At 36.9% G+C, this 24,483-nt stretch overlaps 1 protein-coding gene across 2 annotated transcripts in view; it reads left to right on the top strand.

The window, feature by feature from the left end:
- NEDD4 (NEDD4 E3 ubiquitin protein ligase) overlaps positions 1-24,483 on the top strand; it is a 53,549-nt gene that overhangs the window by 14,728 nt on the left and 14,338 nt on the right. Inside the window, exons 1-8 of one of the 2 annotated variants that reach the window (XM_027736903.2) lie at positions 3,667-5,285; positions 17,487-17,537; positions 18,200-18,261; positions 20,074-20,176; positions 20,873-21,042; positions 21,583-21,700; positions 21,836-22,003; positions 23,821-23,886. In XM_027736903.2, the coding sequence (XP_027592704.1) occupies positions 3,774-5,285; positions 17,487-17,537; positions 18,200-18,261; positions 20,074-20,176; positions 20,873-21,042; positions 21,583-21,700; positions 21,836-22,003; positions 23,821-23,886 (2,250 nt within the window). In that variant the 5' untranslated portion in view covers positions 3,667-3,773. Of the gene's footprint in view, positions 1-3,666; positions 5,286-17,486; positions 17,538-18,199; positions 18,262-20,073; positions 20,177-20,872; positions 21,043-21,582; positions 21,701-21,835; positions 22,004-23,820; positions 23,887-24,483 lie in introns of those variants that run through there. The other variant, XM_027736904.2, reaches the window with a different exon arrangement.

Here is a 24,483-nt window from a genome sequence, read left to right as displayed (position 1 = left end):
TTTTTTCCCTAAAGCTTTCTGCATATGTTCAGTAATCCATTGTATCTTTTGTGGAGGTGCTGCTCTGCTAAAATTGGGAAGAGTGAAAATGTATGTAAACATAAGTACAAACTGTCTAGAATTATTAGATTCAAGAAAGAGGAGGCTTGTTTCTCGCTCATAGGCATTACACAGTCCCCAAACTCTTTTGCTTCTTAGCTGGTTGTATTGCCTGTCCCAAGTATTTCAAATATGGTGTCTCTTTGATTTATTTAAATGCAATGTTAAAAGGAATCACCAGCATTTGTGGCTTACACAGATGATTAAATATGATTTGTCAGGATGCTCAGATTTTCATCTTGACATTGTTATGGGGTGCAGTGTATCCCTCAGGAGGTCCAAGTGCTCTGTCCATTGGGACACCTCACTGGAACGTTACTGCCACTGCCTGGAAGCCACAAGGCATGATTAGAAAGCCAGATTCCTCATTTTTTTTGGAAGAAGGGCACTGTTTACTTTGTGATTTCCACCAAGAGAACTCCTTTGCATTCTTTCTCTAATCTGGAGTAGATAAGTTGTTTGACTGTTTTCCTTATGGGAGAAGAAGCAACAAAACATTTTTTTGACATCAGCTAGGAAATGGTGCTTTGTTTCCCATGTATGATTGTATTTAGAGGTCACAGCATCATGACCTCATCAGTCACTGTATAATTCTACAGTAAAATGCCCTATATTTTTCATCACTTCCATCTCCTCATTTGGTGAATGGAGCAGACCACCTCCCTGTTTCTCTTTAGCTTTCTCTCAGAAACAGTGTGGTTTTCATCCCAGATGTCTTGAGCTGTTTTAAGTAAGACAAATTGCTGCCATAGCTGTGATTGTTGTTTAGCATTGACAAGCTCCCCCACTTCTCTTAATTCATTCTCACATGTCAAAAATCATAGGTGCCTTGCTAAGCATCTATGATCAAAATTTGTTTAGTTTGTCATTATTTTAGTGGGCTTCAATGTTCTTTCGTCTACCTGTTGGATGACTGTTTAAATTCCAGATATGATCAGGCTGATAAAACTGAAATATTCTTACGTTTGTGAGACTGTCTTCTCAATGGATAATTCTCCTTTTTACAAAATTTTATCCCAATTGCTTTTATTCCCTGTAACTTTTGGGGATAAGTGGAAGCTTGAAATCTCTGCTTTTTGTTTTCAAGAAATGTTGTTTTCTTGAAAACCAGCCTCAAAACTTTTCTTCAGCATTTGGCTTAAATTCAGAGTCTTGCTACCTTGGTTATATCACCAACAGTCAGAGTTGTAAAAGCTTTCTGTAATAGCTTTAAAACTTCTCAAAGATCACTTGTCTTGGATTTGGTAAGGGAGCACTAAATCTAGTTTGTTCTTCTGACTTGTTGCAAACCCTTAGTGGAATAAAGGGCTTGAGCAGTTTGTGGAGTCTTTAATTATGGTTGTTTTGAAAAACACATTAGAAAAATCTGTCAAGAAGGACAGTGAGATCACTTAGGAGATAAATCACTGAAGGGACTAGCAACTTTTTGCTCTCTCTTTCTGTCTTGCAGTAACTTGTCACAACTATATATATTGCAAACAAAGTGCCTAAATCTGTTACTGATACTGAAGAAGATTTGAATGGAACTATTGGTATTTTAAAAAAAAAATATTTTTATGTCAACTCTAATTCAGTAAGATTGAGTTTTGCATTTTAAATGTCATTTTATGTTGCCAAAGGAAGCTATAGTTGGCTGGCTATACCTGTACATTAGTTGTTGGGGAGAAAAGGAGCCTTGAGAAAAGCACTTTTTACTCACGTATCTTAGGGTGGCTTCTTGCTGTTTTTTGTGGGGTTTTTTTGTTTGTTTGTTTAAATATATTGCTTGAGGTTCAAATGTAACTTTTTGAAACTGATCAAAAGAGTCTTTTATGGTTTTTTCCTTTCCTCTTCTCTCCCCATCCCAGTCCGCCACCAAACTATAATATTAGAAGTAGTCCTGTTGGTTAAGCATAATGAAATAAATGAAGTGTTGTATTTGTTGGCTTTTTATGAATAAGCCAGTATTCATTTGTTACTGCATTCTAATAATGGAATTCAGGTAACGGAGGTTAAGTAAGCCCTGGAGTATAATTAGAAAACAAATTTGTTACTTGCAAACAAGGTACTGTGAATTTGATTCTTGGCTCTTTCTTGAGAAGGAGGTATAAATGTTAATTTTACTGCCTTCTAGCTTAAAATACAGTAAAGGTTAAATAAATATGAAGCAGAAAAAACTCCAAGTAGTATGACCTATAAAAGTACAAATGGCCTACTGTTCTCTTCTGTTTGTACTTTTTCAGCAGCACTAAGTAATTTCATGTCAGTGCAGTCATGTTCAGTGCTGCATCATATGTGGCTTATGGATTCAAAAGTACATTCATAGCCAAATGTTTGTGTTTTTTAAAATAAAACCCACAACAAAAAAATCCCACTCTACAATAAGATTCGAGATTGTCTTTTTTAAGAAGTCCCACTAGGTGCCAGCAAAGGACCTTTTCAGTTATGTGAGCCAGTGAAACATTTTGTAGGAATTCTCAATCCCATTACTTCTGTGAGAGTTGACAGTACGTATTAACTTCTTGACATGCTGACCGTTTTATTTAAAAAATAAAAATTAAAAAATACTAATTAGCTATGAATGTTTGAGACAGTTTGTATATTATTATACAGAATAACTTTCTTCTGTAATAGTGTTTGGTAATGCTATTTATCTCTGTGCATACTTAGCTCAGTGTTCTAAAGTTTGTGTAGCTGGTCATATATCTGCAAACCATACTGAACTCTAATGAATGTCTCCTTATTGTGGGCTTCCAGCAAACAGGATGAGGTAGTTCACTTTGTAGGAGTAACTGGGTTTTTTCTGCCTTTAACAGCTGTAGTTTGAAAAGGTCAAAATAGAAAGAGAAGGTTAACATGGTTGACTGAAAATAAATGCCAAATTATTAACCAAAATAACTTTTTGTTGCTCCAGTTCAGTTGCACCTCATTGAAAATTATGAGTTAATAGACAGGAGAGGGGTCTGCTATGTACAAATCTGTAGAAAGTGCGACTGCTTAGCAGCATGTGGATTGTGAGATAATGCCAGATTCCTTTCGAGTTTTATTTAAAGAGTGCAGAAAAACTTTTTCTTAAGGGGAGGAGGAGGCTTATTTTGCTGGTTTATGCATAATTCAGACTTCAGCAGTTTGCTAGCATGGTTACTATTTGGAAATTCAATCCTGGACTTGATACTCAATTATATGGGACTTCATTCCTACCAACTTCCTGTAATTCTAAACCTATGGGTAAAAATATTAGTAGTCATACGCTGCTAGGAAAGTACGGACACATTGACTCAGCTCATGCAGCCGCAGCAGGCGTTGCTGTTTTAAACTTGGAAGTTCTGGAAGCTTATTATTTGTGTTCATTTATGCAAATTACAGAAGGTATAATTGAAAGAAGGTCGGTGGTGTTTGTCAGTGTGTCGCAGCTGAGGTCGTTGGAACGTAAGTGCTTTTTAAATGAGTGCTCTCTGACTGCCAGCAATCAACGACAGTCCAGAAACTGCAGTTCAAGGAATGGCTGACATTTCAAGAGGTACTTTTTTTTTTTGAATGCTAGTATCTTGTAGAAATTAGGACAAAGACTGCAACTTTTATGGGCTTTTACTGTTGGGATGTACTAGCTCTGGGTTCCGTGCAGCTGGCTGTAGCCTTTCTGCTGAAGGATCTTTGTGGTTTTCGTTTGCTAACATGCATGGAAATAAGAACAAATGGCACGGCGGTTAAGATTGCATTTTGCTACCCAAAGAAGCAACACAGATCCATTATCAGAAACCTCTGAAGATGTTTTGGACAGTAATAGTTGTATATACTTCAAAAAATCACAGAATTCTGCACCTAATGTTACCCAAGTGAAGCTCACTCCCAGGCGAGTTGCTTATGCACCTGTAGTGCAACAAGTCATTAATCAGGAGAAAAAACCAACTATTTCTTCATTGCAAATAAAAAAGAGCAGTTCACTGCACATTTCCCTGCAGTCTAGAAAGCACAGTGGATGTTCTCGGTTTGGTGATGCCTTAGCTGCTGGAGAAGACACCCCATTCATTGGAATTGATAATGAAGGGAATTGTGCTCGGATCGTGGTCGATCATCGATCTAATGACAGCCTCCTGAGCAGTGCTGCTCTGTGCAAAGGCAGCCTCAGCAGTATTGCAGCAAGTGACAGCGGATCCTTCAGCAGTGCTGGCAGTGACTATGGATCATGTGCAAGTACCACAAGTGATGGAGGTTCCTATAGTAACAGTGTCATCAGTGACAGTGGCAGTGGCACCCTTTGGACAAGTGACAGCACGTTCTGTAGTGGTGTTGTACATGGTGATTCTTCATATAGAAGCACTGCAAACAAATGTAACCCCTACAGGAGTACCTCATCTCAGGAAACTTTGTGTAGAAGTAGCACTACTTTTGACCAAGATGCTTTGTCAGTGAGGAAGAAATCTAGAATTCCATTGCGGCGTTGTTCATCACTGGTTATTTTCCCTAGGAGTCCTTCCAGCACTCCTCCAGCTTCTCCAGTAAGCTCAGGTCAGCTACCACATAGAGGCATGTATCAAACGTCTCATAGACTGATTATTTCTCCTAGTGAGCTGGCACAAAAAGAAGATCCAACCACTTCCAAGGGATTCCTTTCAACAGCAGTCAATGGACTTAAACTGTCTAAAACAGTTTGCTCTTCTGGCGAAGTCAGAGACATCCGACCCCTTTATTTGAATGCGTCATTACAGGACAAAAGTCAAACTTTGAGTGGTTCTGAGCAGACAGCTTGTGAAGAGGTGTCTGATGGCTTCTCGTGCACTTCAGTTCATCTCAATCAAAGGCCATTTGCATCGAGCAGTGAAACGGTTAATGGCTGTTGCAGTCCAGAGTTAAATCTGAACTCCGGTGCAAAATACCCTCATTTAAAACTGGAACGTAGCACATCTGCATGTCTGCCCTCAAAAATAGATTCAGAATATCAGATTAGTATAAATGAACTAGAAAGACCGAACGTTCAGATGAGCAAAACTCACCATGTTTTGCAAAGAAGTGTTTCCTTGGAAGGATCACGTCAAAAAGTTTCTTGCTGCTTAACCAGCCTTAAATACAAGTGTCACAGTGCAAGGACGTCTCAGTTGCACATACAGTTCAAACCTGGGAATGAAGGAAAAACAACTGGTGTTAAGAAAAGATATGGAACCTCTAAGAAGGAAATATCTAGCACTTCTTTGTGGAGGCCCCTTAAGGTGAGTGTTCTGGTTTATAGGAAACTGTGACACAATTTTACAGCTGAAATTTAGCTGGAAAATAATAAAAGTTGGCAACTGGGACTCAAACACAGTGATTTCAGAATTTCCTATTGGTGTCAAATTGTCACCATTATGAAGTTAATTTTCATATTATCTGTAAAAATTGGGGTTTAGATTTGTTTCTTAGAATATGATACATACAGTAGCATAGGTGATTAGGTCTTACAGTGAAATACCTGTATTTAATACATTATAAACAATAATTTCCTGTTTACTTGAACTCAAAGGGATTTCTTTTCTGGTTACCTAGATGTGGGAGTTATTGAAACTTGAAATTAAGTTTTGTAGGTTTAAACACATAACTTCTCAGTAAATGAATAGTAATTACTAAAGTTTGCATATAAAATGAGTGGATTACTGTAGTGTTTTAGATTTATTTCATATAAGCTTTACTTTACAGAACAGTTTGCTGTATGTAGAATTAAAGATAAGTAATATTTGAGCAGAGAAACTGTAAATACCATTTGTTTCTGTATACACCCTGAACCACAGGAATTTTCAGAGTTTCCTCTCCTTTTTTTTTTTTTTTTCCTCCTTCCAACCACTAGCCCAGCCTGAGCAGCACACTGTAACTTAATACCTCTCCCAACAACATTGCTGTTCAAATTGTACTACTTGGGTCTAGAAGGCTTGTATTAAATACATATTTTTTTGTAATGAAATTCATATCCAGCTACATGACAGAAGTGTTTGCTCTTATTAACTCTTAAGGCAATTTATTTTGTTAGTAAAGCATAAGCCACATGAAAGGTGGATTTTAAGACTCGTTTAAATAATGCTGTGAAGACTTAAATAATCTGAATATTATATTAGTTTTAATTATGAATGCTGATAAAAGTGCAGGAATTGATGGTTACTAAATGTGTTTTATGATGTCATTCTCTATGATTTGGCACTACTACCATTTAGCTAACCTACTTGTTAAAGCAAAAGGCTTTATGACAAAGATCTATAGTTATGACAGTCCTCTTCTAAACTAGTAAGACTATTTTTAAAGTATATTGTGGGAAAAAAAATATTGAGTCATGCACTTCAAGTACATTTCTCATTAACTTGCACTGCCTCTATGTTTAATGGCAGTTGATATAAAAGATATTCTATATTTTAGTACTGGGTGAATTTTAATAAATTCTGTTTAGATAGAATCCAAGTTCAGGATTAGACACGTTAGCTGACATTTCCAGAAAATCTCCCAGGACACTGGGTTGAGAATAGTTTGTTTTGGTTCCCAGGAGTGATGTTTACAATGGATTGACACAAAATCTTAGACTTGTCTTTTTAAACCACTTGATAGCATGTGGCACTTCTACTGTGTTATTGTGGCAGCGTATTTTAAGCCTCCTGAATTCTTTAAGATTTCATCTTTTGACTAGAAGATGAGAGAGACAATTTTAAAAATAAAAAATAGAAAAAAAAGAGTCTGAATCCAAAATTGTTGTAGTTGTCTTGTACTTTTCAGTTATTTGTAAGTATTTAGATTTATGCCATGTCTACATACAAATAAAAAAGATCTCTGACCTCAGGAAACTGGGTACTAAAGGTTTTATGGCAGTAGAGTTGTTTGAGATTCTTTTATGCAACAACAGGTACAGGAGCCTTTCAGTCCTCAAATGGCCTTTTTCAGTTTTTTTAATATCCTATAAAATATGTTATAAAAAATGTAAAAGCTTCCCCCACCAAACTAAGCAAAAACCATAGTTGACCTTATAGCAGTTCAGCAATTCCCTGGAATAAAATAGAGAAATACCATTGTATTTCCTATTAGTCTTTGTGACCAACATAACAGATTCTATGGCAGTCATTTAATTGCATAGTGCAGTTAATTATCATGGTGTATTGTGACTCATTTAAAAATAAACAACTCCCAAAATATTTCCCTTGACTCCAGTTAGTCTGGCCTAGTATATTGATATGCTGAGTCTGGGTTCAAATTTAACAAGCTGATACTGGAGTAGCATTTAGTAATGTCAGCTATCTGTGCAGAGCAGGCATGAAATCAAATCAGTGCTATGGTCAGGGCCTCCAGAGGCTGAAGCAGCCAAAAGGTCTATGCATTCTTTTCTTACGTGCCTTGCTACCAGCCTTCAGCCACCTCGGGTCACATTTCCTGCTTTCCATAATCAACAGCTTGTTAAAGGCTGACTTAAAAAAAAAAATCATAACACCATTTCTATGACAACTGGCCTTGGATTATTTTTAATTAAGTTGAAAAATGGGGAATGGTGATGGCCCGTGTACTGCTCCTGGTCTTCATTGGAAACTTATTGAATAGGTTCTGCAGCAGAGAGTGGAATTTCATTTATGTGAAGCAGGAGGAAGAGGTAGTCCATGGTTGCAGCACTGAAGGTTGTCCTTGACTTTGTATTTCTGTTTTTAATGTGTTTTGTTGGGTTTTTTTTAACGCATCTATCTCTTGCTTAGGGTAGAAATAAATCTGCAACTAAAGCACTTTGACAATCCCAGGAGGGTAGGAGCGAGTAAGGGAACAGGTTACTTGTCATTGTACATATGTCAATGTACCTCTGTGAGGTGCAGAGAAAGGCAGAAACAGTGACTACAGTTCCAGTTCTTGTGGACCGTAAACAACCTTCTAAAAAATAAAGCTGTGTTAATCTCTGCCACAAGTACAATATCATGCTGACATCTATGGTGACATCAGCTATTCCTTCCTCTACAGTATCACTCCTGATTGGATAATGTGAGTATTGTAAATGCATATGCAAATCTGTTTCAGCAGCTGTGTGCCTTTACAATAATTTCTTATACAATTAAGGAAATCAATTTTGTTCTTGTCCTTCTGTTGACAAGTAATTTTACTCAAATTTTGTCTCTAGTTATTGAAATACACATTTTGAAGCAACAAAACTTTCAGAGGTGGTATAAAACAACCCAATGCTTTTCTACTGTCAGATCCACGGTAAGGAAACCCTCAGTTGGAACTCATGAGCTTTTTTCACCAGATTCTGGAACTTTGCCTTTTATATTCATAAAAGGAAGTGCTATTTGAACCTTGCTGTACTAAATTTAAATTTAGTAAAACAGTAATTTGAGGGGGCTTTGTGCAAAGATTTCTCTCTTGACTGACTGACTTCCCAGCTGATGTGAACATGCTGAGGGGACCAGAAGCTGTGTCTGGAAGATTGTGACTCCCTTGATAAATGCTGCACCACAAGCTAGCACTGAGTAGCCTGAGGTTGTCTTCTCTCTTGCACCCTCTGGGAGCTTCCTTCCTAGCAAAACTCCTTCATGGAAAATAGTGATCTGAGCAGGGAGAAGTGCCAAGAGAAGGGAAGGACAGCTGTGGCTTATCTCCATCTTTGCATATTGAGCAAAGGGGCTGCATGTGTATCAGTGTCCCAAATCTGTGCAGGGAAGTGAGGTGGAAAAGGGGCTGGTAAAGCAAAAGATTATGGAGTCAATACAAGGCAAAGCCCAAACTGACACTGCTTTATGCTGCTGTGCTGTAATAACCTCACCATTAATAACTCTCATATTGTTCAGTGTTGCATATCTTAAAGGATCTTGTTACAGGACTGTGTCTCTGGCACATTGCTGTGTCATGCTCTGTCAGTTCACTCAGGGAGACTTGGGGTTGAAAAGAAGGTGGGATCTTCCTGAGGAATCATGGTGAGAACTATGTTAGACTTCAATCACATAAGAGTATATATGTTGTGTCTCAGACAAATTTTACAAGTTGAAATATCCATCAAAGCATTAAAGGGAAGACAGTGTTAATCACAATAATAAACAACTTATAGTTAGTTGTAGGTGATTTCCTACTTTCATCCTTTATGTAACAATCACCTGTAGTGCTTTAATAGTTTGTAGTAATTTCTTATATTTTTCATCTTGCTTAAATGCAGAGTTTCTGTTACACCTTCCTCTCTAGTTTTTTTCATGCTTTAGCTTTTGATCTTATTCAGGGAATAAAAAGATTGCACACAAAGGATGTGATAAATCTTACAGCCTCATCTGTGAATGGTTGCTACATGGATGGATTAGCAAAGTAAGCAATCAAGTAATATTATTTGGTAATAGTTCCGTCCCTAAAATTTTTCATTGTCAGTTTTAGCAAGTTGTATTTAACAATAGTTAACCATAAGTAACTTTCAGAATATGATCATGCTCTAAGGAACAGTGTCTGGACTGCAGCAGATACTTGAATAAGCCAGCTTATCCAAGTTCTAGCACTTTGCAGTCCCTAGGAAACGCTGCATGTACATAATAAGGAGAAGTTTTTTTGATTGTACTCTGTACAAATTATGATGAGCCTCATTCTGTTTATAGTGTGCAGCTGAACTAAGCCTGGGTACGTTTCTCATGCCAGCAAATGGGGAAACTAAAACTGCAAAACCATGCAGAGCAAACCTCCTGAAACAGCTTATGTAAATATGTAATTATCCAGCCTTCAGGCTGATTCATGTCTTTTTAATCTACCACGAGAGAGTGGGAAGCATTGATGCTGTGGCTTCTTTAATGGAGCCACAGACTATAGTTATTCTGTCTCTTAAGACTTAGTATAGATATAAGAATGTGTTAAAGTAAAACTTTTTCACAAACCAGGCTAGAGACATTTTTCCTTTACTCCTGACTAGCCAAAGGACTTGCAGGCTTTCAGATATGAGACTATGATGGTTTTTCTTTGGATGGTACATTCTTTTTGCTTCCTGTGAGAAATTAGATCAACACTTTAGGTTAAACAAAACATGTCTTGGAAAATGTTATGGTGATGTAGAAATCGTAGTCTTTGTAGGCATTATAGCATAAAACAGAAGCCCTTAACAAAACTAATTGTACCTGCAGGCATTCTCCCAATAATTGTTGCAAAGCTCAGCTATAAAATGTTTGAAATACTAGCTACAAGAAATAATCTTTTAATCTATTAGATTCTCTTACTGAAGGAAGATTGTAAGTGTTATGGCAATATTTCAAAATGACCAAAAGGGGAACTACAGGCTACTGCAACAGGCTGGTATGGAAGCAAGAGTACATGGAATAGATCTAGTAGGTAAATGACATGTTTGATGTCTACAGGGAAGAGACTGAGCACTACTTTTATAAAAGGAAATTTTGTCTTACAAATCAAACTAAGCAATGACATGTGAAGATAGGTGAGCTGATTAATGCAGGACACTTAACTTTTAAAATTATTTTACAAGAACCCTTAGAAGTACTGAAAAACACTCATAAGTGCAGAAAAAGGCTTCCTCATTGGTGGCAACTAAACTATAAGAAACACAAGTGAGGATTAAATTGTCACCTCAAAAGTTGCACAAAATCTCATGCTAGTGAGTGACTAAACAGTAGAAAATTTGAAAATCACTGTTGAAAAATGCCAAGCATTACACACAGGAAAAACAGCTGATGATGCTTGTGTGGTGATGGTCTCTTAAACTGGTCAGGAAATAGTTTGTGTCGTGGGGAGAGACTCGCTGAAAATGTCAGCTCAGATCTTGTTGACAGTTGAAAGGCAAATAAAAGGTTAGGATTTATTAGTGAAGAAATAAACTAAGAAATTTAAAACCACCGTTATGGAATTGTACAAACCCACAGAGGTGCATGGTATGCATATTTCTGGTCATCCTTTTTCAGGAAGCATGTATAACAGAACTCAAAAAATACCAATAAGGGTCACAAGATTGGGATAAATTTTATGTGAGGAGAGACACTAAGTAGATCAGGTGCTTTTCAGCTTTGCAAAAAAAAATGGTGTAAAGGGAGTTTATAAAACTATAGTTCAGGGGAGATGAATTTGAACAGAGATTCCACTCCACTCTTAAAAAACAAGTATGCTCTTAGGTGTTGCTCAGCTCACTGTCTCAAGATGTGTGTACCAAAAGAAGAAATGGATTTTAAGAAGAACTTAGATAAGTTGAAGGTCTGTCAAAGAGTGTTACATTCTCAATATATATTTTAACATCAGGATCAAAAGGTCCATGACCACTTATTCATTAGAAACTGGGGGTTATTTCTGTTAAGTGTCTTCTGTTTCAAGTGAACTTTTTTCCTCACTCTCTGTGACAAACAGAACATGCCGATTTGGGAATGCAGCCAGCAAAATATTTGTAGCTCATTTCAGTGTTAGTTTATGGGTGTATAGTCATCTCTGTTTCAAGAGAATGCATAATTCTTTTTTTCTTGTCATGGTAGTTTACAACAAATTGAAAAGTCTACAGATAGATGCAATTATTGTTTGAGACCTTGGGCTGCTTTCAGCTGTATCAACTGTAACGTAAGCAAACAGAATTTAGAGAAGGACATTGGCAAGTTCCTGGCTGAAATTACATACAAACAGTCATTGAAGTTAGGGCATATTAAAATGCAAATGGCACATTCCAGCTACTCAGTAAGAGGAATGTGGATTCTTTTAGACCTAGATGATTTCTCTGGCAATCAGTGATTTTCTGAGATAAGGGAGAAGGCCCTGTTCAGTAGTGTGAAAGCACAAGGGCTTTTTGAAGGAAAAGGGTTTCCAGAATTTATTATGAATGTTACTTATTTTTTAATAGAGTTTCTACCTTAGCCAGTTATTGTACTAATCATTATTTTTAGTAAGCTCAATTTGGGACAAATATTTAGTTTATCAATGAGAAAACTAAAGTGGTTAACATTTGGCAGATTATAGGCCAGTAAAGCCATGTCTAATGTGGGAATTGTAAGTTTAGTAATGTCATTGAGCATGTCTGAAATAAATTGTAATACAGTTTTGTTGGAAAAGTATTTGTGGTTGGATGATTTGTGTTGTAGTTGCCTTGTGCCATTAGAGGTTGAGCTTCCAAGGTCAGTTCACGCAGACTGGTTTTGGACAGGTAGGATTTATAACTTGGCCATAGCAGGGCTTAAGACAAACCAAACCACTAAGTTCTGCTCAAGCCAGGTCATGTGTCTACATTTAGGCTTGGCAGCAGCAGGTTTAGGCTTGGAGCTGGGAGAGGTCAATAGGTAGGACGTGGGGCTCCTGTTCCAGTCAGTGATGGCTGAGGACTATTGTAGAGTGTGGAAAACTGCAGCATGGCTGGCAGTGGCCACGCTGTGTGTGATGGTGCAAGGGTACAGGGAAGTCCTGAGTTGGTGTTGATGTTGAATTTGGATCAACAGTAGACTTAAGAATGTTTTTAAAACCAGATGGACTAACTTTGGCCAACTGATTTGAGTTAGGGCTGGAAAGGAGCTTCCAAGCTCAGCCTTTGTGCCTTTGGGTGGCAATGTACCGGATCGAACTAATTCCCAGGAATGAGACCGTGATGCAGAGATGCTCCAATTGTCTGTCTGCCTTTTGGGGACAAGTAGTTTGTTGGGTTTTTAAATTCAGTTTGTTCCCTCTTGCTCTGAAAAGCAAAACACTGACTGACTGTGTCAAGTCCTTCAGCTGAGTGTATTAATTAGCCAGTGTGGTTCACCAGTTGTTTTTTCAGGGAGCAAATTACACATGCAGTTTTAACATTCAATAGGGTTTTACATTTTTTTTGAGTGTATTAAGCTTTACAGTGTTCAATGGTGAAGGTAAAAGCGCACCTGGAATTGTTACTTACAAGAGTTTGTTTTTCAAACTTTATTTGAAGTCTTAAGATTTGGTACAAAAACTTTCACAAGTAAATGCAACTACTGTGAAGATAACTGACTTGATGTCAGGAATGACTTGTTGAAATAGTACTTAATTAAATATTTGGTACTGTTTTCTGAATTTTTTGTGGTGAGTATTGGCAGATTTAGCACAAGACAAGTCTGGATTGACTCCTGACTTTTCATAAAATCTTATATTTCTGCTTTTTATATGGTAACTTATTTGGCACATCTGTGCATAAACCAAAGGAACTCAAATTCCTGATGAATAAAACCAATGCATTATTAACTTTTGACATGTTCTTTGTTAATATGGTGCTGAAGTATGGTTTGGTTATGTTAGACAACTTTTTGCCTTCCTGTGGCCTATGTGAAAATGAATTCTTGTATAAAAAAAAAGCTGTCTTAAATTGCTTTGTTAATGAACTTTTACGCACAAGTTCTCCAAGTAGCACACACTGAACGGACTAATATGAGTGTTGTTATAAAACTACTGTAGACTAAATATGAACTTTTAAGAAAGCTGTAAGATTCTGGTTCTGTATAAAATGTGTAAGCTGTAAATGGAGAAACAGATGACACTTTTGCTCTGATCTTTAGATAAGCAGTTCTCTGAAAATATCTTTGGAAATGAGGGAGAATTAGTGAAAATAACTTCAGTGTCATTTCTAAATTCTCTCTGCTAAGCAGATGGTAAAAATGCTGAGGCATGTTGTGCTGATACCTTGCTGTTGAAACAGCCAGAAGGGCTGAAGGTCCTGCAGAAACACATGTTGTATAATAACCCTTGATCTAACAGTATGTATTTTCTCTATTTTGAAAATGCTGGGGGGTCTTATATCTCATTGTCATAGATGCCAACTCAAAAGAAATGCCTACGTGTAATATAAAAAAAATAAATCTCCTCACCATCTACTTCTCCCCCTTAAAAATACCAGAGACTAGGACTGTGATAGATTGCATGCAACCAAGTATTTATTGCTTTGCAAGATAGAAAAAACATTACTTTTGGAATCTACGAATTTGGTACAATCTTAACGTGATAATTGAATTTTGCTTTTTTGAAACTGTTACTTTCCTATGATGAATAGCATATGCTGGCAGTATTTTCTGGAAGGAGAAAAAGCTCACTTCTCTCGATTTAGAGTTCAAGAGAACCAAATAATATACTCAGAGCAGCATGAAAAGAAAAATACTTGAAGTTGCTAGTCTAGCTCAGGCAAGTTTTTTTCATTCTCATCAAGCTTGTAACTAATGTTGATGTTTGGGTGTTTAAGCAAGAAGAATGTTGGTCTTATAAGGGATCTATTGAGCTCTTGTTTTCTTAAGCAGCAATAGTCCAGATCACTGTTTGTTTTTTCAGTTTGAATTGATACTTATATTCCCTCCAATAAAAGCTGTGTGCTTTCACATTTTGCCGTACAGCTGTAGATTTCTGTGCAAAGACCAACATATGCACAACTAGCTGCCTGTTTAGTCAGAAAAAGGCTGGGAATATACTTGAATTCTAATTCATGCACTAATACCACATAACGTGTGTCACTAAAGTTGGTAGGGAAAATACCTGTTATTTCAATGCCCTGGTCTTGTGCAGGAACTGTTTCAAAAGGCTGTGTGGTGAATCCAGCAATTAAGAAAGGCATTAAATTCAGTTAACTGTCTTCAAACCTGATAAATTATGGGTAATGTTCTCAGTACTGCTCTTAAGCATCTGGCCCAGATAAGCATGTCTGTTTAAAATCTGCTTCTATCCAATTTCTGGTGGGAATTGCAGAAAAAAAAAAGTCCAAAATCTTAACTGTTAAAGCTTATTAAGTCTATTTTAATAAAATAAATGAAAATGAGGTTTGGACTTGGTTATTTTCTTTTGGTGCTTTTCTTTGAATGCTCGCTTTGGCATTGCCCTGGAGTTCTTTAAATGTATTGTGTCCAGCGGCTGTCTGTCCTCACATGTTTTTAATAACTTTCTATAGACTAAACCAGTGAATCAGTAAAATACAAGGCCTCTCTGTTAGTGTACTGTATCATTAATTGAGGTTTATGCACTTATGGTTTGGCAAGCAAAAGTTTGAGTTCTGTGGCTGTTAAGAAATCAGAAGTTGACAAGAACAACTGATCCACTTGTCTGTCTTGCCTGCTCTCATGAAACAGAGATCCAAACAGTTTCAGCTCCATTGGCATTTAGTTGTTCATGTGTGCCATGTCTGTTTTGAAACTTCTTTGGCACTTCTTTGAAGGCAGATACTCAGCTTGTCATAGTGGGGGCACATTGCTGGAGATCGTTCCTGCTCTCTGATTTATCTATTAGTTTTTCGGAGGTCAGCAGAAACCTCCACTGGAGGATTTTCCTCTCTAGCTGGAGGAGAAAGTAGTGTTAAAGGGTTGGTTATCGAGGCTAGCTCTGCTAAAAATAGCAGGAAAGACAGCAGAATAATAAAGTGAATAACAGGAACCTGTACTCGAATTATGCTGGTAACAAACACAGTGTTCTGAGGTTTTCTGAAATAGAGAAAACTTTTGTCCCACATTCCAATAATTTATTTGGAAGGCATGTTCCACTTGAGGATTGCCAAGAACTTTACAAATACTAAGCCTTTTAACATGTCTAAGGTATGTGCTGTGCCATTTTAAAAAGAACCTCATAGGCAAAAATGATAGCTATTTTTTTCCAGAAACCCGTGGTCTATAATAGCAGAGAAAGCTTTGCTTCAGTAGTGCAGGGAAGTCTCAGACTCTTCAGGTGTGAAAACCTGTTGTAGCTTTCTATCTCAAAGAAGTTTGTGAAGCAAAAAGTTGGGTGTTTTGTATTTAATTTTACTTTCCTCCCCTTCAAATCTGAACATAAGACATACCTGCAGCAAATTGGATTTGAAGTTATGTATCTCTAAATTTCTAGCATGATATCACCTATGATAAGTCTGCAGCTCTAGTTGTGCTTTTTGGAGATGGAGAAATTAGAGGCGAATATGAGGCACTGATTCTCCATAGACATGTGTGATTTGAAGATGAAATGGTCAAACTTAGGGCAACAGAGCTAAAGAACAAAGGTACCAGAATCATTAAGGGAGAAAGAACTGCTTCAGGAAATACCTATAGCCTTTAATGTCAGGGCTGTTTGAATGGAGAATGCTGTCAATGGGACCAAAAAATGGATAGAATTGGACTGGAGTTGTTAATACTGTAAAACACTGGCATTGAAAATTAAAATATAGTTGTGCTAGAAGGAAGGTGAAACACGTTTTTGTCCTGAGGTGAAGGGAATAGATATTGGCAAAATGCAGAGCCTTGTGGTGGAAAGTTTTGTGAACGAACACCATCACCTGGGGTGATGAGTTTGAATAAAAGCTTGTGGTACAGCAACACATTTAGGACAGAATAGGCACCAAATCTTTTGTTAGCTGGAAAAATCAGGAAGCCTAAAATTCCAGAGGCTGCACAGGCCGTACTGTGGAAGACTCTCACAGCTCCTTACTCAGTCAATGCAAAAAAGTGTAGTCTTGTTACAGGGAGGTTTTTTTAAAACTATAGGTTTATATATACCTTCAAAAAATTGTGTGCTGTCCTGATTTTAGCACACAGGCAGGGATTTGTCTTCATGTTAAATGACCCATATAATACATTTTCCTGCTTTTGTGGAGGTTTGCAAAGGTTTTCAAATCACGAATGGATTTGAAGCAACTCAGTACATGCTCCAGTAATCCTGCAAGAAGTCAAGTCAAGTACTTTGTTGATGGTGGTTATTGCTGAATACTGAAATTACCTACGTGGATTACTAAAGTCTTAATTTCTTTGGCAAGCAGGAATCAATGATCAGAAGTAAACTGTACAGTGACAACTGTGTATTGTCAGTCCCTGCCCTGGTGCAGCAGCACAGGCTGGAGGGAATCAAGCTGTGAAGCTGCTGCATTCATACTCTGGTTGGAGTCAGACAGTCCAGATGTCTAAGTCAGGGCAGAATCTTTCAGATAGTACTTGTTAAAACTAAACTCTGCCATGTGTGTAGACAAGAGGTAATTTTTCATAGTTATAACAGATTTTGATGCCAAACTTGAAGCTCCCGTGCCGGGCTTGGGACCACCAGAATTTCTGGAACTTCCAAAGCACTTATCACAGATTAAACTTATTTTTGCTTCATGTTATCTTTGACAGTAGCTGTATTATTTGGAAAAGAAAAAACATGTTTATACATGCCTGTTTTGAACAGCTGCCTGGGCTAATAGACATTGTCAGGTGCTCTTAGGTGGAGGGTCTTTTAGGATGATCTTTCTGCTGGAGATGCCGAACAACTCTCCTCATTTTTCTTAACATTAGTCTGTCTTATTTAATAAACAGTCTAAATCTCCACCCCCAGCTCCCTCAAAATTCATTTTGAAGAAGGCAGAACTGTCCAAGGCTTTGAGTGCTGGGTCAATCAGAAGTTGTTCTGTACAGAACAACTTTTATTGCCTAGAATTTCAAGGTGCCTTCAGGTTCTTAGAGAGCATTGCTGTGCTATCGGAGTGTTGGGCCATGGTTTTTAAAACACTTTGCAGCTTTCAGCTTTCTGTGGTTTTTGTTTGTTTTTATTTTCTGTAGACTCGAGATGACTTTCTTGGACAAGTGGATATTCCTCTTTATCAGCTACCGGTTTGTATTTTTGTTTGCTTGTGTTTTACGACTATGATAGGGAATAAATATTTCTGTATGCACTGTGTTAGTCATCTAAGGAGGTTAACTGTACTGATAATACATGTGATTAAGTTCTCCTGCTCTGTGGGTTCTTTGTTTTATTTTGTGGATTTGTTAGGGGTTTTTCAGTGCTGATATTTATTTTAAAATGGAGGTTACCTTGGGTTTAGATATTGGTTTCTGCTGCTACAAGAGTTAAGAGTGCTTTTAGCTTTTTCATAGGTTAACAGTCTTAAAGATAAAAAGAGATTGTAATTATTGTAATTTCTTAAAATATTTTCTTCAAAGTCTGTAAATTTACTTTTAATGTTTCTTATTCATATAACCAGATACTAACAGGTTTATCAGCAAGTGTTTTAAAGACAGAATAGTAATCATGGCAAAACCTTTCCAAGAGCAGTTGTTGTTTTGTTCTCTAGACACTGAGAAGTAACTTTTTTTCTTGAACCAGAGCGTTAGGCTTATTACTAAGATTAAAACTGGTATTGCTGTTACTGTACCTGAACCTGTAATTTAAATTTTAAAATGTTATAAAGAAATTAATTGTAAGTTTATGATAGTTTTCTTTAACTTCAAGTGCTTGATAAAGATTTGTCTTGAAAAAACTTGTCTTATTCCAGACAGAAAATCCAAGTATGGAGAGACCATATACATTTAAGGATTTTGTTCTTCATCCAAGAAGGTTAGTAAACAGCACATGGAAATTCTAACTTTCATATCTAAACAGTGTTGTTGTGTAATTAGTTGTAAATATGTAAATATTGTCTAAATTTGTCTCTTTTCATCAAAGAAATTTGAGTGTCCATTTGTAAGATATTGTGGTTCTACTAAAAAGTCAGAATTTGTTTAAATACTTCTAGATTATTTGGTAAGAATAAATCATTTTTCTTCAGGCCACGATATAATTTGCATTGTAACTTCATCTGACCGATTTACTGTTTCACTTAACAGTGAAAACGGAGGCCAATATTGTGCATTAACTCATTTATCCCTTTTCAACTTAAAATTGTTTCCTGCCTTCCTGTCTCTTTTGTTTACCTGTTTCATGTGAACAGTTTCATGTGACCTTTATAATAAACATATAAAAAATTACACTGAAAAGCAGCTAAACATTTAGGAAGGCCTATGTTAAAAAAGACAAGGAATTTCTAAATTATGGGTAACATTTGGACACTGATATTAATGTTAAGCATTTCATGTTTGTTTTTAAAATGCAGCTTCTTAACCTAAATCTGAGCAATTTTTAGCAATTTAGAAATAAAATACATGAAATGCATATCAATATTTTTCAGTTAGTAGGTTCCAATTTAGAAATAACAGCAGAATATGTGGGATCTATAGATCTTCCTCAGCCAGAGGTATTTTTAAAGTATTTTACACTTTTTGATTTTTAGTAGATCAATGGTTTTAAAAGAGTTATCGAATATCAAGCTTCAATTTGACCTCCTATTTTTCTGAATTTAACGTTTCCTATTCTACGAATGAATGAAGAATATTTATTGTCTCTACATGAATGAACTTCAGTTGTTTTTTTATGGAGGACCTGACCTCTTCTCGTAGTGGCTGCCACATGAGTTTGGCAGTGCTTTACAGTTAGAGATTCTGCCACAGGTTCAGGCACTTTTCTGCCTTGAAATCTTATGGTAATTTTTAGATGCTTTAGTACTGCTAATGCATGTTCTTCAATTCTGCTCATACCTGCATTTACTTAGAGAGGAATATTAATAGTAAGGTTACTACCTTCCCAATACCTGAAAAGCATGACTTTTACTGTTTGCATTGGAAAGTAAGAGAGTTGGTGACTTCCTCTTTCAAATGGATGTGGACTTTTCTCAGACGTAGATAAACACTAGACCTTTGTGATCCGTTTTTGGGTTGTTTTCCCATTTTGATAAGATGAGTATCCAGTTGACTGACTGGTGATATTTTCAGGACTCTTACGTTTTTATTTTATACCAACAGTCAAATAAATGAGAAAATTTGGCAGATTTCTTTACCAGTTCAAAATACTAAATAAAATCAACATGGGGAATGCTTTTTTCAGGCTTCTAATATTGTATTATGCTAAATACAGAGAGGCAGATGCTGAAGTGTGTGAGCTTGCTGTAACTTAGTGTTAGGAAAAATAGTTCTGCAGGTTGACATAATGCTTGATAGATTATCTGCACACAGTTGAATTCTTATAAATATATGAATTAACTTGTCTTTATGTTCTTGTTCTTTATTGTTATGCCTTGGATACTAGGGAAGTTTTCAGTAGAGTGAGTTGCAAAGAAAGTTTTCCAGTTATGGTGCATAATATCAAGATGCATCTGGAAATCTGAAAACTCGATACCATTATAGAACTCAATTAATTAATAGAACTCAATTAATTAATTATAAAGAGGCAAGTTTGGGTGGAGAAACTTAAGAATAATCCTCTAGTCAGCTATTTTATTTCCTGGGAACAGTTTCACAAGTGCACAATCAGATCATTTTATTTTCTCTTCTGCAGCCATAAATCAAGAGTTAAAGGCCACCTTAGATTAAAAATGACTTACTTACCTAAAAACAACGGGTCGGAAGAAGAAACCACAGAACAGGCTGAAGAATTAGAGGTGGGAGAAAAATGTGTTTATTGCTGAAAAACAAATGTTAGGAATCACTCTAAATATAAATGAGCTACAAATAGTATTTTAGAAACAAACCAGTTAAAAGTGATTGCTTGTATCTTGCATAAAATTGTAAGTCTACGTTTCTGCTGTAGGTTTAATGTTGTTTGCCCGCAAACAGACACAACGTCTTTCTGGTTTTAGAATTTCAACTCTCTCCAATTCGTAGAGATATTTTGATTTTAACTACTGTGTATATGTAACCTTTTGTAAGCACATCCAATGTAAATTAATGGATTTCTTTTAAAGGCTTACCTCTATTCAGCATCGCCACCTTTGCTGTAACTAAACTTTGTTACAAAAGGGTATCCTCATCCACCTAGGACATTGGCAGCATATGTATGAAATGACATTTGTTCACTTTTTTTAATGTATTCTGTGAATGCTGTTTATTTTCCTGGAATAACGACTTCTGATACTAATATGTTTAAGGAACTTAACCAAGTTTTCTAAATTTCTTAAATAAGATTTCTGCATGCATAATTTGCCCTGTTCATTTTTGAGAAATGAACAGGCCAAGCCAAACTTACTGGCTTGAGATATAATGGAACTACACCTTAAAAAGGGGGAGAGTGGCTTAATAAATTGAGATACTTTTTTCAGCTTTGGTAATATTAAAAGCACTTATGTGATATCTCTTAGCCTGGATGGATTATATTGGACCAACCAGATGCTGCTAGCCAGCCACAACAGCAGCAGCAGGAATCTCCTCCACTGCCTGCAGGCTGGGAAGAAAGGCAGGACATCCTCGGCAGGACCTACTACGTCAATCATGAATTCAGAAGGACACAGTGGAAAAGACCAACTGCTCAGTATGTGTTTTGGCCTGAAAATTCAAGTCTTGTTGCTGGTTCACTCTAATTACATTGAAAGCAAGGGGAATTAGTGGAGGGCTTTCTGTAGCTTAAGTGGGCAATGTAGCCTTTCTGTAGCCTATGTGGGCAATGGTCACTGGCTGGAGGTCATTTTGACTGCACCGTGCACTTCCTTTGCTCTGGAAGTATGTGTCCAAATAGAAACTGGTTGCAATTAAAGAGATAATAACCATAGTAATGGAAAGGAAATTTTTCGTTTTCAAGCCTGGTTCTTCCTTCCCATCAGGGACTTCATTAAATTATTTCCCTTATTTTTTTCCTCTGGAATGCTACCTGTTTCTTTATTTTAACTTACACTTCACATTGACACAAATACTTGCTCATTTTAAACAGCTTACATGAAGTTTTATAGTCCAGACTGTTCCTTTTTCCTCTGCCAGAACGACTGTGATGTATGTTTTAGCTGTTAGCCTGGCTTACTGTTGAAAGATAAAATGTGGCTGCTGTGGGCTGAGTTCTCCCCTCCCACCCCACCAGGGACAATGTGGCTGTGGCAGATATGGGCAGTGTGCAGCTGGAGGCCCAGCACGTGTTCACTCACCGGCGACAGATATCAGAGGAGACAGAAAATGTGGACAACAGAGATTCCCCCGAGGTAAAAGAGTAAATCTCTAAGTGTTCCTGAAATGCAAATGGCTTTTTAATCTAGTCTACTCAAAAAGCTTGTCTTAACTCATTGTAACTTGAAACTACTTTCTAAAAGCATTTTTTCTTTATTTTCTTTTTAAAGAGCTGGGAAATCATAACTGAAGATGAGGCAACAATGTATAGCAGTCAGAACCTTCAAATACCTCTCTCGCAGAGTAGTTGTGATATTCAGACTCATCTTGCAGAAGAATTGAGTAACAGACTTACTACCTCTGGAAGTTCAGCTACTGGCCAGTCAGCAGCCTACACTGTAAATTATTTTTCTTGTTGTTCTAATGTAGAAATATCTACAGTATTTTGCACAAAATGTTACTACTGGTAGATTTAGATCCGTAAATATTTCATTTAGCAATTTTTAAATTTTATCTCGAATGCAGAGATTTTAAGAGTAGTCTTTTTACTATGGAAACCCATCTAAACAAACATTTTATTCTTCCCTACTTTGCTTACATGAATTTCTGCCTGAGGTTAAAACAGGTTTGTGTGAACTGTTTTTCAGTCTGTAAATGTACTTCATAGTCCAGTGTCATAGGGCTGCTGAAAACGAGGGATGAGGAAAGCTGTCTGTATCCTGACAGCTTATTTCTAAAGGAGTTGTGCTATGGGGGTGACTTTTCCCACTACAACAACTCTCAAGATAGATAATTTTTCTTTGTGAATATTGGGATAAGGTTTTATGATTGGGCTGAGCAGACCTGCTGATTCCATAGCAGTGAAAAAGGGAACTTGCCATACAATTCCACAGCCCTTGTGCCAGTTGTGAAACTTGTCTGACCTCTGGCTGAGTCTGTTCAGCTTGCTAAACCAGCAGAAAACTATTCTCTCTTTTCCCCAACTCTGTTTTTTTGCAGCTGTAGCAAGCTGAAACAGCATGCTGAGTTGTCTGACAAATACTAAGGTGGCAAAGGAAAGCAGCAGGAGTACATAGCCAGGGATGAAACTTGTCTTTTTGATGGTAGCAAGCAATTAAGCTCAGCTGTCTTGTGAAACCCGAGCTCCACAAACAGCCCTGTAACCTGATACATGACCTGAGAAATCCACTGTCCATTGAGGAAAGCCCATAGAGGTGACCCAGACCATCTAGTCTGTTAGATTTGGGTAGTGAAGTAATCATTAGCTTTTGTGATGTTGAGGATGCCATTCCAAATGTAAATTTGGGATTGACAGTGTTCATCTGAGTTTGTACAAATGCATCACTGGTGTTGCTGGAAATAGCCAACTGAGAGTAACAAGACTTTACTTGATCTCTGCTATTCAGCATCCAGTGGGTAGCAAGAAAACTGTTATTTCAGCTTGCTTGGGTGGCCTGAGCAAAGATAGAGGCTGATGTTCAAATTATTTGCTAGAGTCAGATAGAATGACATTCCTGCCTCTCTTTACCTCCACTGCCCACACACAAAAAAAAAAATTAAAAACTTAATCGTGGTTTTTCTTTGAAGTATTCTAAAAGGGTACGTAGACAGGGAGAAATCCTTCAAATAATCAGGGAAATCCTGGAGCAAGATGAATTACAGTTGCTTAATTGTGGCAAATTAGGTCTAAGTATGGCACTAGACAGAAAGGTGAACGCTTATGCAAAGTCCAGGGATTGAATTACTCTTCTCAAACTGGCTGTGTTGGACTCTCACATCTTGTCATTATTCACTTAATCTATTCTCTGGAAAGTTGTGTTAGCTGTGATGTATCACAGGCTTTACTCTACTGACAAGATAACGCAGTAAGTTCTATGCTGTAAATTCAACTGTGATGTAACTAGTTGTAATTAACTCTAATGTTTTACATGCCAAAACATCTATTGCTGTGGTTTTCTGAACTTTCACAAGCCTCTATTATTCTGTTTTAAAATTTAATAGGCGCTGTGAACTTAATGTTTCTAGCGGTGTTAAAACAGGAGTTTCAAAAATATATTAAATCACCGTTTCAAAACAAATACAACACTTTGTTCCAGATGAAAACTGTAATAGTTTGAAGTGTAATAACCATTGTTGACTGTTTGCTGCCATCCTTAAAGCTGCTAATAATAATAATAATAATAGCTAATGTGTCATTTCTCTTCACTACTTCAAGAACCATTCCGGCAGAAGAGGTAGTTTGCAAACATACAGACTTGAAGAGCAGCCTGCACATCCAGTGGTATGTCATTTTCCAAAAAACACAGGCTTTTATGTGTATTATGTGCTGACATTTCAAATGAGATTTGGCCTTCCGTGTCCAGCAGCTGTCCTGACAAAATGGCAATCATGAGTCTAGTTCAGTGGTAAAGCTTTCAAGTTCCAACTTTGTTTAGCATTAGCTTGATGCATGGATAGAGCCTGCAGAAGGAAGGCTCTCATGAAGATACGAGTTTTGTTTTTCAGATTGTTTGCCTTATATAATTGTTTACTTTTAATTAAAAGCTATACCATGTTACATTATGTTTTCATGGTGACACTGCAAACTATGAGCTGCTAACCAGAAGTACTAGGCTGGATCAGCCATGCCTAAAGCAGGTTTATAAATGAATTATTTTACATGAGGAGCTTGAATTTTAAATAAACAAACAAATAAAAGTCTCTTACTTCAGACTATTCAGTAAGAACCTAAATACTTCTTATCTATTTTATCCAGTTCGTAAAAGTCATGAACCTTCTGGATTATAGTTTTGTTGTTTTAATTTGACAGAGGAAAACCTTTTCACAGTAAGTTTCATGGTTTTCTTAATTGTTTTTCATCTGTTATTACTAATATTTA

This window comes from Pipra filicauda, unplaced genomic scaffold (genome assembly GCF_003945595.2).
Source record: "Pipra filicauda isolate LSUMZ 115617 unplaced genomic scaffold, ASM394559v2 scaffold7_size6619720_pilon, whole genome shotgun sequence".
In the NCBI taxonomy this organism is placed as follows: Eukaryota; Metazoa; Chordata; class Aves; order Passeriformes; family Pipridae; genus Pipra; species Pipra filicauda.
The sequence above is the reverse complement of the archived record's forward strand: the minus strand, read 5'-3'. Positions and strand labels throughout refer to the sequence as shown.